This window comes from Acytostelium subglobosum, assembly GCF_000787575.1.
Source record: "Acytostelium subglobosum LB1 DNA, scaffold: scaffold9, whole genome shotgun sequence".
Classification (NCBI taxonomy): domain Eukaryota; phylum Evosea; class Eumycetozoa; order Acytosteliales; family Acytosteliaceae; genus Acytostelium; species Acytostelium subglobosum.
This window is the reverse complement of record NW_012236524.1, coordinates 1,038,799-1,054,083: the sequence shown is the minus strand read 5'-3', so window position 1 is coordinate 1,054,083 and position 15,285 is coordinate 1,038,799. Positions and strand designations below refer to the sequence as shown.

The following is a 15,285-nucleotide window of genomic DNA, read 5'->3' as shown; positions in this document are numbered from 1 at the left end:
GTGGAGGTGGTTTCCCGTCCCCAATATCCTCACACTCTACCGATACGTTCATCTCAGCCAACGTTCACGAGCCCAAGGTTGATAACATCAAGAATCTGGCGCAGAAGGATCAACATCAACAACGACAACAGCCACAACATCAACAGCAGATCGATGTCATTATGAATGATAGTTTGGGTCAGCAGCTGGACGATCCCTCAAGTCAGATATCTGACCATCATGATGAGTTCACTCACGAGCAACAACAGCAGCAGCAGCAGTATCAGGAGCACACTCAGTATCAGGAACAACTTACAGTACGTTTCATAAGTTATGGCCACCCCCTGAGCAAACAGATAGGTGATTGATATCTCTTCAATATTAAGAGATACCAAATGATATCTTATCTCTCTAAATAATAGACTCAATTATCTACTAATCTTGATTGAATTACTTATTGCTAGTTATATTTATTTACAAATAATTGAATGAGAGTGTTGAAATGATAAGTAGTGAACATGGCCATTATTTATGCAACGAAAATTGATCGAAGGTATCGGAACGATGAACTAGAATAATGACAAAGGAGGTTGTCAATATTTGGTCCACCATCCATTCGCTGTTATAATGTCCTCCATTCGTTGTGGCAAGGAGGCGTATAGGTTCTCAACAATGCTGTCATCCATTAGCTCCCATTGTTCATTGGCAAGGTCGGAAAGGACCACTCCAGGGTTCTTTGCCAGCTCTCTCTTGACTCTCTTCTTCAAGATCGCCCAAAGATTCTCTATAATGTTGATGTCTGGTGAATATGGGGGAATGAATAGGGTGGGTATCCTCTTCCTTCTCAAGTGGCTGGTGACATTTGTTGCTCTATGAATTGGACAGTTGTCCATCGCCAGTGTAAAGTCTGGGAGTTGGCCATGATAATATCGGATGGATCGAGAGTATGCATCATCAAGAATCTCCGTGTATTGAGTGTTTTCTAAATTGCCTTCAATCTCAGAGAGATATCCGACACCAGCACTCGTGACACATCCCCAGAAATTGACCTTGGTTCCGGGAAGTCTCCTGATGCCATGAACTCGACTGAATGTGTTGTTATCTTGTCTAGCCCACTCGTGTTGACGGTAGTTCTTGAAGTTGGACTCAATTGTGGTCTCATCACAGAATACTATCTGTTCCCATTGTTCCGCTGTCCAGTCTCGATGAGCCATAGCGAACTCGAGCCTTTGATCTGCGTTTACTTGCTTTAGATCGTGCTTCCTGCTTAAACTGCGATAGGTGAGACCTTCCTTTGCAGCGATACGAGATATTTGAGCCGTTGATATCTCTGTATCGTATCTCAGTTCAAGTTTGGCTTTCAACTCGTCCAAAGTGATGACCTCCTTCCTGACCAAAGCTTTGATGATCCTCCTTCTAAGTCTTCTTGAAAACTTTGAAGGGCGTCCCGATTTGAGACGGTCCTTGAAGTCTCCTCGCTCGCTGTGTCGTTGAATAGTCCTGCTCACAGTTGATCGGGAAATATTGTACATCTTTGATATTAATTTCTTTGAATATCCTCTCCTTCTGGCTCTCACGATTTTAGCTCTCTCTTCTTCTGTTAATGACATGATTAATTGTAATGTACATAAATAATATTCTATCTCTTCCAACAAAGTGTTTGATGTTTGAACTCATTCATTCTTTACTATTGCATAAATAATGGACATGTTCATTACTTTAACAAAAATATCGTTTGAATGATAAATATATATTAATTCCATTTTTGGAAAAATATTCATAAATGGAAATTTTTGAGCAAAAGTGGACTACTATATTTGGAAGTGAATAAGAATCTTGAACCATATTTGTAGGAGATATCAAACTCGTACCTGTTTGAACAGGGGGTGGCCATAACTTATGAAACATACTGTACTGATGAGCAACAGTATCATCAGCTGGTCCACCACGACAACAGCTCATACCTGATCCAGGCATCTCCACAAGCACTGTACTCCATTCAAACACCATCAATGATGCCCACACAACAGCTGCAACCATTGACAGGTGCGCATAACTTGCCACCATCAATTGATCATCACATGGCATTAGACAGTCCACCATTTGAATGGCCAACATCGCTCCAATGGTGTATGTATCATTACCCTCGAGTGCCATAGTGAATGAACATAACTAACGCGTACAATGATCAACAGATGGTGAACTACATTCWTTCATACATGCAGCCCCTCCCCTCAACACTCCCCTCTCGTATCAGCTTGACTCAATGAGTGGTGTTGATGCCCAGAGCAACCTCCCTGTTACTACAAAGGTATATATATATATATATATATTCTCGCGACAGATTTGGGACCAATCTAATATCATTGCATTCATTCACATCATCTATTTAGACAACATCAACAACATCAACAACATCAACAACATCAACAACATCAACAACATCAACAACATCAACAACATCAACAACATCAACAACAATCTCGACAACATCACAGACATCATCTTCCAACCATCCAATCGATCTCGATAATGACATGGAGGATGCCCCAACTGTGGACACACATACACACACGGTGCACAAGTATAGTGTTGGACAGATTATCGAGGCCAGGTATATCTATGATATTCATCGTTATATCCATTCCTTTTGGCCTGCCACCATCACTGAACTCATCAAAGATACCAATGGCAATCCACTCTACAAAGTCATGTTCAAGTAAGTACAATGATCATAGTTGAGTGCTATCGTATGAATGACTGACATGATTATTATTAATACATATATGTAGCAACCAAGATGAAAAGGAAGATGGTACCAAGTTCAGGGCAACAATCCAATGCGCAGAGAAAGATATCTTTMACAAACGTCATGATCTAGACGAAGTGGAACATTCTGGTCTTGTAGTGGATAAAGATCACTTGCCCGATCTCGACCAACTACTCTGGGTGAGACTCTCCACCAGTCTCATTGACGTGTATAAGGGATCCAAGAAGAGAGCACCAAATGGAGACTTTTGGTTCAGAGCTAAGCGGTTCGACACATCCAAACTGGACACTCCCTATGTGAAGAAACACCTTGGCTTGCACCTAGAGCTGGTGGACTTCAATCCTCCAGCCCACGCCTTTCTCAAGCATCCAGTGGAGCATGGACGGCTGTATGCCTTCAATCCCATGATCTCTAACAAGAGTATGTATCTCTCTGAATGATTACACAGGTGGCCACCACTCACTTTACTAACTTTGTCGTTCATACTATTCAGGTCAACTCCTCTCTAGGTTCAAAGACACTCAAGGCCTCAACACTGTGTTGCTTACTGACCTAGTCGAGACGACAATCAAAGAGATGGGTTTGCAACAGTTGGTACGCACTCTAGAAGTTACACCAGAAGGTCACTACAAAAGTTGCGTTAGGGGAATCTCCAAATTGATCACATCCAAGTTTGGAATCATCACCGTCTCCATCCAAAGCCATCACTCTGTCATGTTCACCATCACTGCCAACGATCGTGCCTATCTTTTGCATCTGGATTCTCTGTTGTTTGGGTCCCACAAAGACTACGCAAACAACTTCTATGATGATTACAAGAATGTTGTCAAGAAGAAGAAGTATGAAGCCATCCCCATCAAGACCCTACAGAATAAGGTGCAGACATGTAATTGGCGATGTGGACTCTATGTGTACAAGTTCGTAAGGTCCTTCCTCAGCATGATCGCATCAACAGATAGCATTGGTGAGGATCATTTGTGCCAATACCTCCAATCGATGACAAAGCTGAAGTGCAGAGATGCTGAAGACTTTGACAATGTGGAACAAATCATTCAAATGTACACCAGAAGTTATCGATCAACCAAGTAGATATGTTGAATGTATATTCATTAAATTTCACCTGTAACATATTCGTCTGTGTTTATCTGTATGAACGAGTGATTATCTGTATGAATGAATGATTATCTGTAAAGAATGTGATACTGACCCTCTTCAGAACCACCCACACACATCTTCACCCACACCTCTTCAGAACCCACACTCACCACCTCAATAAATGTTTGCAAAATTGTCAAAATTGACCTTTCACCACTCCTCGATAATCAGGAATATCTTTGGTGACTTTATTGATGAACAAGTGCCATCAAATGGCATTTCCTTGCCTTTAGATATTCATTTTAGAGTCCGATCTGTGAAGGTGGGGGTATGGAGGTGTTCGACTGTCTGGTGAAGTGTGTATGGCAAAGTAGAAAGACGTTTGCTTTAGGGTGAAGTGGCACCTCAGCACTCGCAACAGCGACATCCGTCTTCCGCCTCTGCCGCCAACTATCAACAAATACTTGGTGGCCGAATTCAGAGGCCCACAGTAGAAAAGAAAAGAAAGAAAAAAATCAAGAAAATTCAAAATCGACTAACTTATATGTATTATCCCGCCTCTTCAATGACGCCAATTTATTTGCAATAATAATAAACTTCCACTCTAGTCAAAAAAAAAAAAAAAAAAAGCCCAGATGGACTCACTGGTCAGTTCTACATGACACACGCCGAGGTCCTTGCCCCCTTCCTCGCCGCCACGTTCAACAACATGCTGCTCGACCCGCAGACCATCACCAGTGACTTCAAGTGTGGAATCATCCACACCATCTTCAAGAAAGGAGACAGACTGGACATTGCCAACAGACGTCCAATCACCTTACTCAACGTGGATTACAAGCTCCTCAGCAAGGTCATCAATGCCAGACTCACTAAGCTCCTCGACAGTCTGATCAACCCATTACAGAATGGCTTCGTCCCCGAGAGGCTGATCCACGACAACACCATCCTCCTGCAGGAAGTCATCGACACGGCTGCCCAAGACATGGCCACTGGCTATGTCACGCTGTTTGATTTCCAGAAGGCGTTCGACTCCATATCACATGACAGCATCGAGCGCACTCTCCGCCACGTCGGCATCCCACCATTGATGGTCGGGCTCGTCATGGCCCTGCTGCGGGGATCCGTGGCCAGAGTCAGCGTCAACGGCATCCTCACTGATGCCCTGCCCCTGGACAGAGGCACCAAGCAAGGTGACCCTCTCTCCCCGACGCTCTTTGTCCTGGTCATCGAGGCACTGGCAGCAGCAATCAACGCCGACCCATCCATCGTGGGCCTGCCGGTGTCACCGCCCCTCGACACTTTAGTCGACGGCAAGAAAGTCTCGACCGTCCGCAAGAAGGTCAAGCTTCTCCAGTTTGCCGATGACACTGCAGCGCTCACCAGGTCACTCGAGGAACTCTTGAGAGTGATTGAATGGTTCAAGGTCTTCTGCAATGCCACCTCGCCAGCCATCAATGTCGACAAGTCTGTACACATTGTCCTGGGCGATGCACCAACGTCTGAGCTCCCCTACCCAGTGGCCACCGAACCTGAAAGGTACTTGGGCGTCAACTTCACCAAGCAGGGCATCTACTCCAAGTTCAAGACTCTCATCAGCTCCCTCCGCGGCAGACTCTCGCTCTTCAAGTCTGAAAGCACCACACTGCGGTCCAAGGTTGCAGCTCTCAAGTCTTACGCCCTCCCTCCGCTGATGTACCACTTCTATCTGGACTCACCGACCAAGTGGCAGATCAAGAAGATCGAAAACCTCACCAAATGGTTCATCTCAGCCCCCAAGACCACCGCCTACGGCTCCAGCTTCATCAACACGATGGCACTGGACCGCGCCAGCTTCCATTGGGATCAAAGTGGCCTCAACCTCTGGGACATTGGCCTCAGATCAAATGCCTACAAGGTATGGGTGTTCAATCGTTTCCTCAACACCCCAGCCAATCTCACCCATGGCTACCTGGACTCGTGGAGAACTCAACACCGCAACGCCAGGAAGCGCCTGGGAGGCAAGTTCACTGGCCTCTTCCGCAAGTTCCACACACCTTGGATGGAGTTCCGCTCCGCCCACCTCTCCAGCCATAGCGACAAGGTACCTCTCTTGGATAGCAATGGTGTCACCCTCAGTCTGAAAGACATCTATGCCATCCTCTGGAAGGCAAAGTATGGCTCAATCAGACTGACAGAGGGTCAATGGCAGCTCAGTGTCTTCCACGGCCTCAAGCTCCCAGACATCTTCAAGGTCATCAGCACCCTGAGAGGACCATCCTCACGTAACGCCCTCTTCAGATTCTCCCATACTCTCCCAATCAATCATATGAGAGCAGACGCTGACTGTACCCTCTGTGGCAACTCCTGCACAGACCAACCCTACAATCACTTCTTCTTTGACTGCAGCAAAGTGGAAACCCAAGAAGCCATGCGCCCAGCCTTAGACTTGGTGAAGCAACGCTCTGGTATCAATGTCAGAGAATGGAACATCAAAGCACTGGACATCTCCGCGAAGTCTCGTCGCCCCAACCTTCCATTCATCCACCTCATGGCAATCATCGTCAACTACCTCTGGCACTACATCGCCAACCACCTCTTTGGCAACAAGGAGGCCCTGTTGGCCAAGCTCAGCTTGGTGTGCATCACATCCTTCAAGTCCCTCCTCCGCCAGGAGTGGCGCTCCCTCATGTCCACGCTAACGAGTCACATCCTGGCCGGACGACCAGTCAACATCAAGAATGAGATGGCCGAGTTCACTACCTAGTGGCACTTCAGCACTCGCAACAGCGACATCCGTCTTCCGCCTCTGCCGCCAACTATCAACAAATACTTGGTGGCGGAATTCAGAGGCCTACAGTAGAAAAGAAAAGAAAGAAAAAAATCAAGAAAATTCAAAATCGACTAACTTATATATATTATCCCGCCTCTTCAATGACGCCAATTTATTTGCAATAATAATAAACTTCCACTCTAGTCAAAAAAAAAAAAAAAAAATAGACACCGGAATGAATCACTATATCTATCAATTTGTGTATTTCAGAAAGGTGTTGCAACAACAACAATGAAAGCCATATTGATAGACTTTCGACAGAGCCTTCAACAGATTGATTGAATCACCCAAGGTATTCAAAGCACTCATTACAGAGTGTTATGACAAGATCAATTACTTGTCAGATTGCCCGAAATCCTTTGGTGAGAAAAAACAAAAAGGGAGTTTTTAATAATGAAAATGAGGTTAGGTAGAATCTGATGGATTAGAAGAACTGGGAAACGAATCTTGATTTGAAATTTCTAGATTTGAAGAAGATTGATATGAAGAAGATGGATATGAAGAAGATGGATATTTGGACCTAAGATTAAAAAATAATATTAATCAATTGAAGAACTTTGTAAAAGAGAAAGATTTAATAAATACGTACTCGGGGTAATGCTGAGCATTACAATTGTATATAATAAATAATAAAGTAAATAATAATATTATTAATAATTTGGAATTCATTGTTTATTAATAAAAAATAATTATTATTATTATTATTTTTAGTTTACTATTATATATATAATTGGAATATTGATTGATTGAAAATGGCTCCATTATTATTGTATATATATTTAATTTATTATCTTGCCAATGAGTAGTTTACAAAAATATATTTATACGTTGATAGATTAACAATCATCTGGATGATGGTGGGATAATAATATGTGTGGGTGGGGAATCAAATTACAATTTAAATTTAACAAGTATAAATATAGTTTGAAATTACCGAAGAGGGAATCACAAGTGCCTATCAATACAATAAAATGTAGAATGAATAAACACAATATTGAAGAGGATTACAATTATTTATTTATTTATTGTGTGTGTGGTTGTAATTCATCCATAAAGATGATACTGGTTTTATTCACTAGTGATCAAGAATGCGAAGTGAAGAGATGATATTGTTTTTGAGAGAGTTACTCCATCGGGGATCGATACGCTCGATGATATTGATCTTTACCTCATAATATCGGGTCGACCACCTGGTAGGGGAACGGAAAAAATGCACATAATGTTGTTGAGGAACAAGATCGATATAGTATAGGAACAGCTGATTGAGTGATTATGATAGTAAATTCGATCTTGTAAACGAACTAGGGCTCATCAGAATGGTGTTTAGCACAGTGGAAGTCCAAAATCATTTTAGTTTTTATATAAAGCACAAAAATCGAGCAGCGAAATCAGCTCAAATATGGACAAAGAATCTTGTCCAATAAGAAGGGTGTTTAGCACAGTGGAAGTGCGATTGGCTACGAACCAATAGGTCGCAGGTTCGATCCCTGCATCACTCAAAATCCTTTTCTCCTTTAAAGAATGGAGGGCCCCCTCGTCAACTACCATCAACAGGATAAGCAGCGTCGCCAAGTGTATTGGAACTGTGAAGGTACTTGACGAGCACAAGGCGTCGCCTACCTATAGTAGGCTCTCGTCTGCCTTGATATCGCCCCAACTCCAGTCAGCATTCTGTCTATTCAACAATGACCTCAAGATAGAGTTGTCAAACAAGAATATTACATAAGATGCACTATTTAGTAATTGTTTTTTACTATTAAGTATACATATATTATACATGGACTTTTGTAAGAATAAAGAGTTTTGATTGAGTGCGACCAACGCATATGGAGGTGCCAGGACCTGGAAAATATAACTAACTCAAGTAGATCAGTTCATGTTCATCTAGAATAGATTGGAAACAATGTGAAGATCTATCTTCTCTCAATCTCTCACACTTACACTTCTTGGTTAATCTATCCTGTGTCAGTTGGTACAAACGAACACACCAACAAACACACAACACACACCTTGATGCCACTTGTTCCTATTGTTGGAACTGAACTGACTCCAGTCTTGATTCGGTTTCTCATGAACACGTTTTTGATTTAATTTATTTAATAATAATTAATTATTTCGAAAAAGGTGTTTTTTGAAGATGTGTATTATGAGCAAACGCAAAGAGTCGTCGCCCCAAACGAACAACAACAACACTCTTTCAAGTATATTCATTCACTATCACTACCAACCAACCACTCACTCACATATACAAATAATATTTATTGTATCACCTATAACTTATAATAACATACAATGGGAAAGAAATCAAATAACAAGAAGAACAAGAGACAAGATGATTCTCCACCTCCCTCTGATGACGAGAACGTCGCATCAAAGTTTGAGAAGATGAGAATCAATCAGTTCACTGCTACTGGTGTTCTCACTACCAAGGAGTCTTCAAGAGATGTAAGTCTAATCAATCAATCAATCACTCAATGTTCTTCAATCATACTCATACAATATCTCCATCTCTATCTTTATCTCTTTATCTTTACACCTACAACTACTACTACAACCTACTACTACTACCATTACCATAGATCAAAATTGAACAAGTTACACTCACATTCCACGGAAAGGAGCTTCTAAGTGACACTACTGTGGAGATTAACTTTGGTCGTCGTTACGGACTGCTAGGATCTAATGGTTGTGGAAAGTCTACATTCCTGCAGTGCCTGGCCATCCGTGAGCTGCCAATCCCCAAACATATAGATATCTTCCATTTGTCCGAGGAGGCCTACCCCTCTGAGCGCACTGCTCTCGAGTCGGTCATTGACGACGTTGAGAAGGAGGTCAAGAGACTCGAGGCTGAGGAGGAGCGTCTGCTCGTTGAGGAGGGTCCAGAGAGTGAGGAACTGATGGACATCTACGAGAGAATGGAGAGACTCGACCCAAGCACCTTTGTTGCCCGTGCCTCTGAGATCCTCATCGGTCTCGGTTTCACTTCCCAGACCATGCTCAAGAAGACCAAGGACTTGTCTGGAGGTTGGAGAATGAGAGTCTCCCTCGCCAAGGCACTCTTCATCAAGCCAACTCTGTTGTTGCTCGACGAGCCAACCAACCATTTGGACCTCGGAGCCTGTGTGTGGCTCGAGGACTACCTGAGCAGATACGACAGATCGCTCATTGTCATTTCACACTCTCAAGACTTCTTGAACAGCGTTTGCACCAACATCATTCACATGAGATCGTCCATCCTCACCTACTATGGTGGCAACTACGACACCTTTGTCAAGACCAAGGCCGAGCTCGAGGTCAACCAAATGAAGGCCTATCACAAGCAACAAGAGGAGATTGCACATATCAAGTCTTTCATTGCCTCTTGTGGTACCTACTCTAACCTTGTTAGACAAGTAAGTACAAAGTCCATCCTATTCAATCAACAACAATTCAATCATATACTTACTCAATCAATCAATCACTTCAACTACTTTAGGGTAAGAGCAAGCAAAAGATCATTGACAAGATGGAGGAAGCTGGATTGGTAGAGAAGGTAGTTGAGGACAAGAAGTTCAACTTTAGATTCCCACAATGCCCAGAGCTTGCCCCACCCATTATCCAGTTCAACGAAGTCACTTTCTCCTACTCTGGAAAGGAGGCCGACGTTTTGTATCGTGACTTGGACCTGTCCATCGATCTGGACTCGAGAGTTGCCCTTGTCGGACCAAACGGTGTTGGCAAGTCCACACTGCTCAAGCTGATCTGCCAACAGATCCAGCCCACCAAAGGAGAGATTCGCAAGCACGGTCATTTGAAGATTGCCCGTTACCATCAGCACGCTGCCGAGGCCCTCGACCTGACCATGACCCCGCTGGACTTTGTCAAGATGAAGTTCCCACAATTCGAGAAGGACACTGAGGAGTGGCGTCGTGAGATTGGCCGTTTCGGTGTCACTGGCAAGTCGCAAACAGAGGCCATTGGCTGCATGAGTGACGGAGTCAAGAGTCGTCTGATCTTCTGTCTGATGGCGCTGGAGAACCCACACATGCTACTGCTGGACGAGCCCACTAACCATTTGGATATGGAGTGTATTGACGCTTTGGCCGAGGCCATCAACGACTTCCCCGGTGGAATGGTTCTAGTCAGTCACGATTTCAGACTGATCTCCCAGGTTGCCGACCAGATCTGGGTTTGCGACAACAAGACCATCGCTCCATGGAAAGGAGACATCTCTTCCTACAAGGCCAAGCTAAAGAAGGATATGTTGCAGCAATAAATAATTAAACAAGTTTCTCACCTAGCCATAACAAAAGGCTTGGAATCAATCAATCCAATCAGATCAATCAGGATCAGTCTTGTTGAACATATGACACTTTATTTTGAAAAGCAGAAAGGTGAGTTCGGTGTGATTGTGTGTGTTGCGCGCAGAGTTGGCTAGACTTATCTGCACTCCTGTGTCTGCTTTTCAAAATAAAGTGTCATATAGTATTAATACAATTGGGCAATAGCACCCAACTGGTGAGCAGTACAGGCGGCTACAACATTGACCACCTCCACAACAACATCATGGTGTTTAGCCACCTGTTGGAGTAGTTGTCGTTGCAACCGCCAGTAGCTGAGGTGATTTAATATTTGATTGTGTTGATGCCGTTGACGACAGCGATGAAGTGGATGACTTCTGGATCGTCAAATGATAGGTCAGTTCATCTTGTAGTATCTTGGTTGCCTTGGCATCCTTGGCCAATAGCTTAATCGCATGGTTGAGTTCATTAATGATCATATCTCTATTCTGTTGCTGTTGGTTGTTGTCATTTGTATGTTGTAGTGATGTTCTCCATGTGCTTGCAATGTCCTCGATGATGCTCTCCTTGCCCGTGCAAAAGTACTCGCCAATCCTTATCAGAGGGTAGGTGGGTAGTTGATCACTCTGCATCTCTGACCACCTGCGCAATGAATCCACACCTTGCTTGACTCGCTCGTCGCTGGCACCCTTGCCCAGTGTGTTTCTTACGTAGGCCTCTTGTATCTGAAGACACTCCTGTGACCCGGCCATACTGACGGCGAGTGCCAGCAACATGGAGGGGTCGAGACTGCCAAGAGACGACGCACGCCAAGGGGTAGTAATGTCCTCTCGGCTCATCAGTGCATCGTACCATGTCTTGACCTTTGTGGGATTCTGTCTGAACATCTCGGCCATGAAGCCAACCATTGGGAAGTAGTAGAATGATTGAATGGTCTGTATCCTGACATTGTGGTTGTCGCCACCCGACTTGGACGATGATGGTGCTGTAAGTTGTTGCTTTAGATAGTTGTGTGACTCCTTGCCAATGAGGAGGGCGATGGCTTGGACAAAGTTGTCTTGATCTGGCAATATGTAATAGGTCTGGTACCATTCCAACGCGCCGTCAAAGTCTACTATTGGTTGTTTGTTCTTCCTACGCTCTGGCAGCGCTTCCAATTGTTCGTCATGGCTGTACTTCCAGCCAAATAATGAACCAAGGGAGAATGCATATAGTAGGCTGCGTACATTTGATGTAGATTGTCTTTGTTGTTGCTGCTGACTTTGTTGATTCTGTTGTTGGTGTTGCTGTTGATATGATATCGAAGAAAATGCGTGCACCTGTAAATATGATGATGGATAGACACCTGTTGTTGATAATGGTGATGAAGACCAAAGTGTACTCCTTCTGGCTAAAGTTATAAAGTATGTTAGTAATCATTGATTGAGAATGATTGAGTGATTGATTGATTGAGTGATTGAATGTAGTTACCTATTCTCGCCAGTCTATTTGGTATCATTGTATTATTTATGTCAATGTAGATAATTGAATGGAGGACTTATGTACAATGAGTGGACATGTAATAATGATGCGAGGACCACCAACTTGCAGATCAGCAATGAAAGAGGTAGATCTTCCACACTCGTTCGACATTCTTTGACGGCAAAACCAATCAACTCATCACCCACCTCACACTCCTCACCCAATCACCCCACCACACAAGACTTAAAAAAGTTGACAAACCAAGCTTAAAATGGTGTGATTGAGCCCAGGAATTGGACTGGCCCCAGACCCTTTAAACTTATATTCGATATATCTATCTAGCAGACAGAGTTTACTGATGCGGAAAGTATGATGACAACGTGTCTGCCAAAGAGGGCAGAGTAAGAGAATTGCTCCTAATGTTAAATAAGTTGTTGTTATGGTGGTTGTTGATTTGATTGTTGGAGTTGTTGTGGGCAAAGGAATGATCCCGACTACTACTACTGCTGCTAATACTATTACTACTATTACTAATGTTGTTGTTCAACATAATGTGATGATGATGATTTAGAATGTTGGACAGGGGCTCGGAGGAGTGTAACTTTGATTTGACTGGCGAGGAGGAAGAGGACGTGTAGTTTGGCATCAGGTTGTTGCTTGATAGAAATATCGGACTGCTGTTGTTACTACTACTGTTGCTGCTGCTACTGCCTCCATTTCCAAAGATAGATGACGGTGTTGGAAGTGCTGGCGACATCGTCGATGATGTGTCAGACATTGTTTGGAGGCGTGGCGAAGAAGTTGGTGAAGTGGATATGGATGATGTTGGCGAGAGGTCATTTGATTTTGGTGTGCTAGCATTGAGACTGCCACTACTAATATTGGCTGGATTGGTAAGTGATAGTAATGCTTGGGCAGAGTCAAAGGTGACTGCCTGCTGCTGTTGTGGAACTTGTTGATATCTTTGTGACTTTGGTGATGTTGGTGTGTCTGTGTTGGTTATTGGATTGCTAGACTTGGCAAGGTTGGATTTTGATAGTGTCCTTTGATATGGGTGATGATGATTGTTGGAACTCTTGCTGGAAGTTGTGGATGACACCTTGGAGTGATTGTGATGATGATCACTCGGTGACATTGAAGGTGATGAATGCTCAGCAGGTGAATCATGATGATCATCATTAAAGTCTGTCGCCCCATTTAAAAGGTTATCTTTCTTTGTAAATGATTTGTCGTACTACATTGTCGTTGAAGTTATTATTGTAATGTTAGTAAGTGTTGTTGTATGGCTACCCAAAGTGCACATAGGGCTTCACTTACATCATCATTCTGATAGAAATGGGATATCTCTGGTCCAAGGTCGGGAATGTTTGCCAGGGGAGCATCCAGGTCCGAACTAACGTACTGGAAGTACTTCTCCTTGGCGTTTGGTGAGTTATTTACAATGAGTAGGGTGACGGATGAGTCGCACAGCAGTGCCAACTCCATGGCCTTCTTGATCAATCCATTCTTCCTCTTGGTGAAAGTCACCTGGCGGTTCCTCTCGTCTGATATCTTTTGAATCTTAATCTTCTTCCTTCCCATTATTCTGTCTTCTTCTGGATGTATGAATGAATGTTGGTAGCCACAACAACAGGAATTGTGTTTTTGGGACTTGGATGGAACTTTGGACTTGGAAAGTTGGAATGGAATTATCTTGCTTTAATTTCTCTTTTGCTAGTTGGTTGGTTGGTTGGTTGTTGGAATGAATATACTTTGTTAATTCAATTTAATTGAATGATTAGAGGTAATAGAAGATGTGATATGAAATGATGGCATTATATTATTATCCAAGTGTGTTGGAATCTCCTCCATCCTCCAAATATGAGGTATTTCAGAGTTTTAATTAAGTAGTAGATGGATGATGGGTTGATGTTATTGGCAGTATCGATAAGTGATTGATCAACCAATCGTGGTGTGAGTGTGTGTGTGTGATTGATCAGTGAGTGAACAGGTCCTTTTAAATCTCGTTGGGGGTGATCATTGTTTATAAATAGAAGGTGAATGAGTGAGTGGTATGAAGAATGAATGATTGATTGATGATGTGTGATGTGTGATGAGTGATGAGCGATGATGTGTGATCTGTCATAAGCTAAATTGGATATTGAATTTACTTTAAAGTAAAGAAGAAGTTGGGTAGCTGTATTCTAATCTATTTTTATAACAATACAACAAGACAAGATAACATAAATATTAATATATTTATATCTTAATGCTTAAACAATAAATTTGGATTCTTGTTTGGTTTAACTTGTTGTTGTTGTTTAGGAGTGAACAGGTGATGGATCGATCTAAACTTACAACAAAGTGATGGTATCTCTATCTGTCTCTCACTTAAACACACACAACTATCTTGTTTGTTTAGTATAATTATAATTATTATTGTTTGGCTATGGCCACACAAGCTAGAATGAATGTAATGTAGATCATGGGCAAAGGGGGGGAACTACTAACAAGATGTGATATCAATTGTGTGGATGGAGGGGCGGCAGTTGGCGCAGTGATGGTGCACACGGAATACTATTCTCCATCAATTGTCCAAGGTGCACCTTCGCGATGCGAGAGTCCAAAAATAAAATCGTGTTTGATGGGTAAGCCCCCAGGCACGCCTCCAGTTGACAGGCCCTGTTTGGGCTTGGTGTCGAAGGCTTGCTGTCATGGGGGTTATTGAAATAGAACGTACATTCATACCGTTCACAAGTTGCCCCACACATACACACTTAGTGAATGAATGAATGAAACACAAACACACCTTAGATTAGTCGACATTGTGATCATTCGAATAAGGAATGGCGAGTCTAGTCTTCAATCATAGCGAATAACTACAAGGACGATGGTGATGATGGTGGATGAGC

The 15,285-nt window shown here is 43.0% G+C and overlaps 5 protein-coding genes across 5 annotated transcripts; 3 read left to right on the top strand and 2 right to left on the bottom strand.

Annotated features, from left to right (window-relative positions):
- Window positions 1-1,991: 1,991 nt before the first annotated feature.
- Window positions 1,992-3,838, top strand: SAMD00019534_053320 (hypothetical protein; the record flags this gene model as incomplete). The annotated part of the gene is made up of 6 exons (XM_012899803.1): window positions 1,992-2,109; window positions 2,205-2,290; window positions 2,373-2,698; window positions 2,772-2,794; window positions 2,861-3,169; window positions 3,243-3,838. 6 exons carry the CDS (start codon window positions 1,992-1,994, stop codon window positions 3,836-3,838), a joined length of 1,458 nt encoding a protein of 485 aa, XP_012755257.1.
- Window positions 3,839-4,442: 604 nt separating this feature from the next.
- SAMD00019534_053310 (hypothetical protein) lies at window positions 4,443-6,581 on the top strand (the record flags this gene model as incomplete). The annotated part of the gene is made up of 2 exons (XM_012899802.1): window positions 4,443-5,138; window positions 5,181-6,581. Coding segments are annotated over 2 exons (2,097 nt in total), but the record flags the coding sequence as incomplete, so codon positions are not given.
- A 2,364-nt stretch (window positions 6,582-8,945) lies between these two features.
- SAMD00019534_053300 (hypothetical protein) lies at window positions 8,946-10,908 on the top strand (the record flags this gene model as incomplete). The annotated part of the gene is made up of 3 exons (XM_012899801.1): window positions 8,946-9,098; window positions 9,233-10,045; window positions 10,129-10,908. The coding sequence occupies 3 exons, from the start codon at window positions 8,946-8,948 to the stop codon at window positions 10,906-10,908; spliced, it is 1,746 nt and encodes a 581-aa protein (XP_012755255.1).
- Window positions 10,909-11,205: 297 nt separating this feature from the next.
- On the bottom strand, window positions 11,206-12,431 carry SAMD00019534_053290 (hypothetical protein; the record flags this gene model as incomplete). The annotated part of the gene is made up of 2 exons (XM_012899800.1): window positions 11,206-12,323; window positions 12,404-12,431. The coding sequence occupies 2 exons, from the start codon at window positions 12,429-12,431 to the stop codon at window positions 11,206-11,208; spliced, it is 1,146 nt and encodes a 381-aa protein (XP_012755254.1).
- A 315-nt stretch (window positions 12,432-12,746) lies between these two features.
- Window positions 12,747-13,975, bottom strand: SAMD00019534_053280 (hypothetical protein; the record flags this gene model as incomplete). The annotated part of the gene is made up of 2 exons (XM_012899799.1): window positions 12,747-13,628; window positions 13,712-13,975. 2 exons carry the CDS (start codon window positions 13,973-13,975, stop codon window positions 12,747-12,749), a joined length of 1,146 nt encoding a protein of 381 aa, XP_012755253.1.
- Window positions 13,976-15,285: the final 1,310 nt, after the last annotated feature.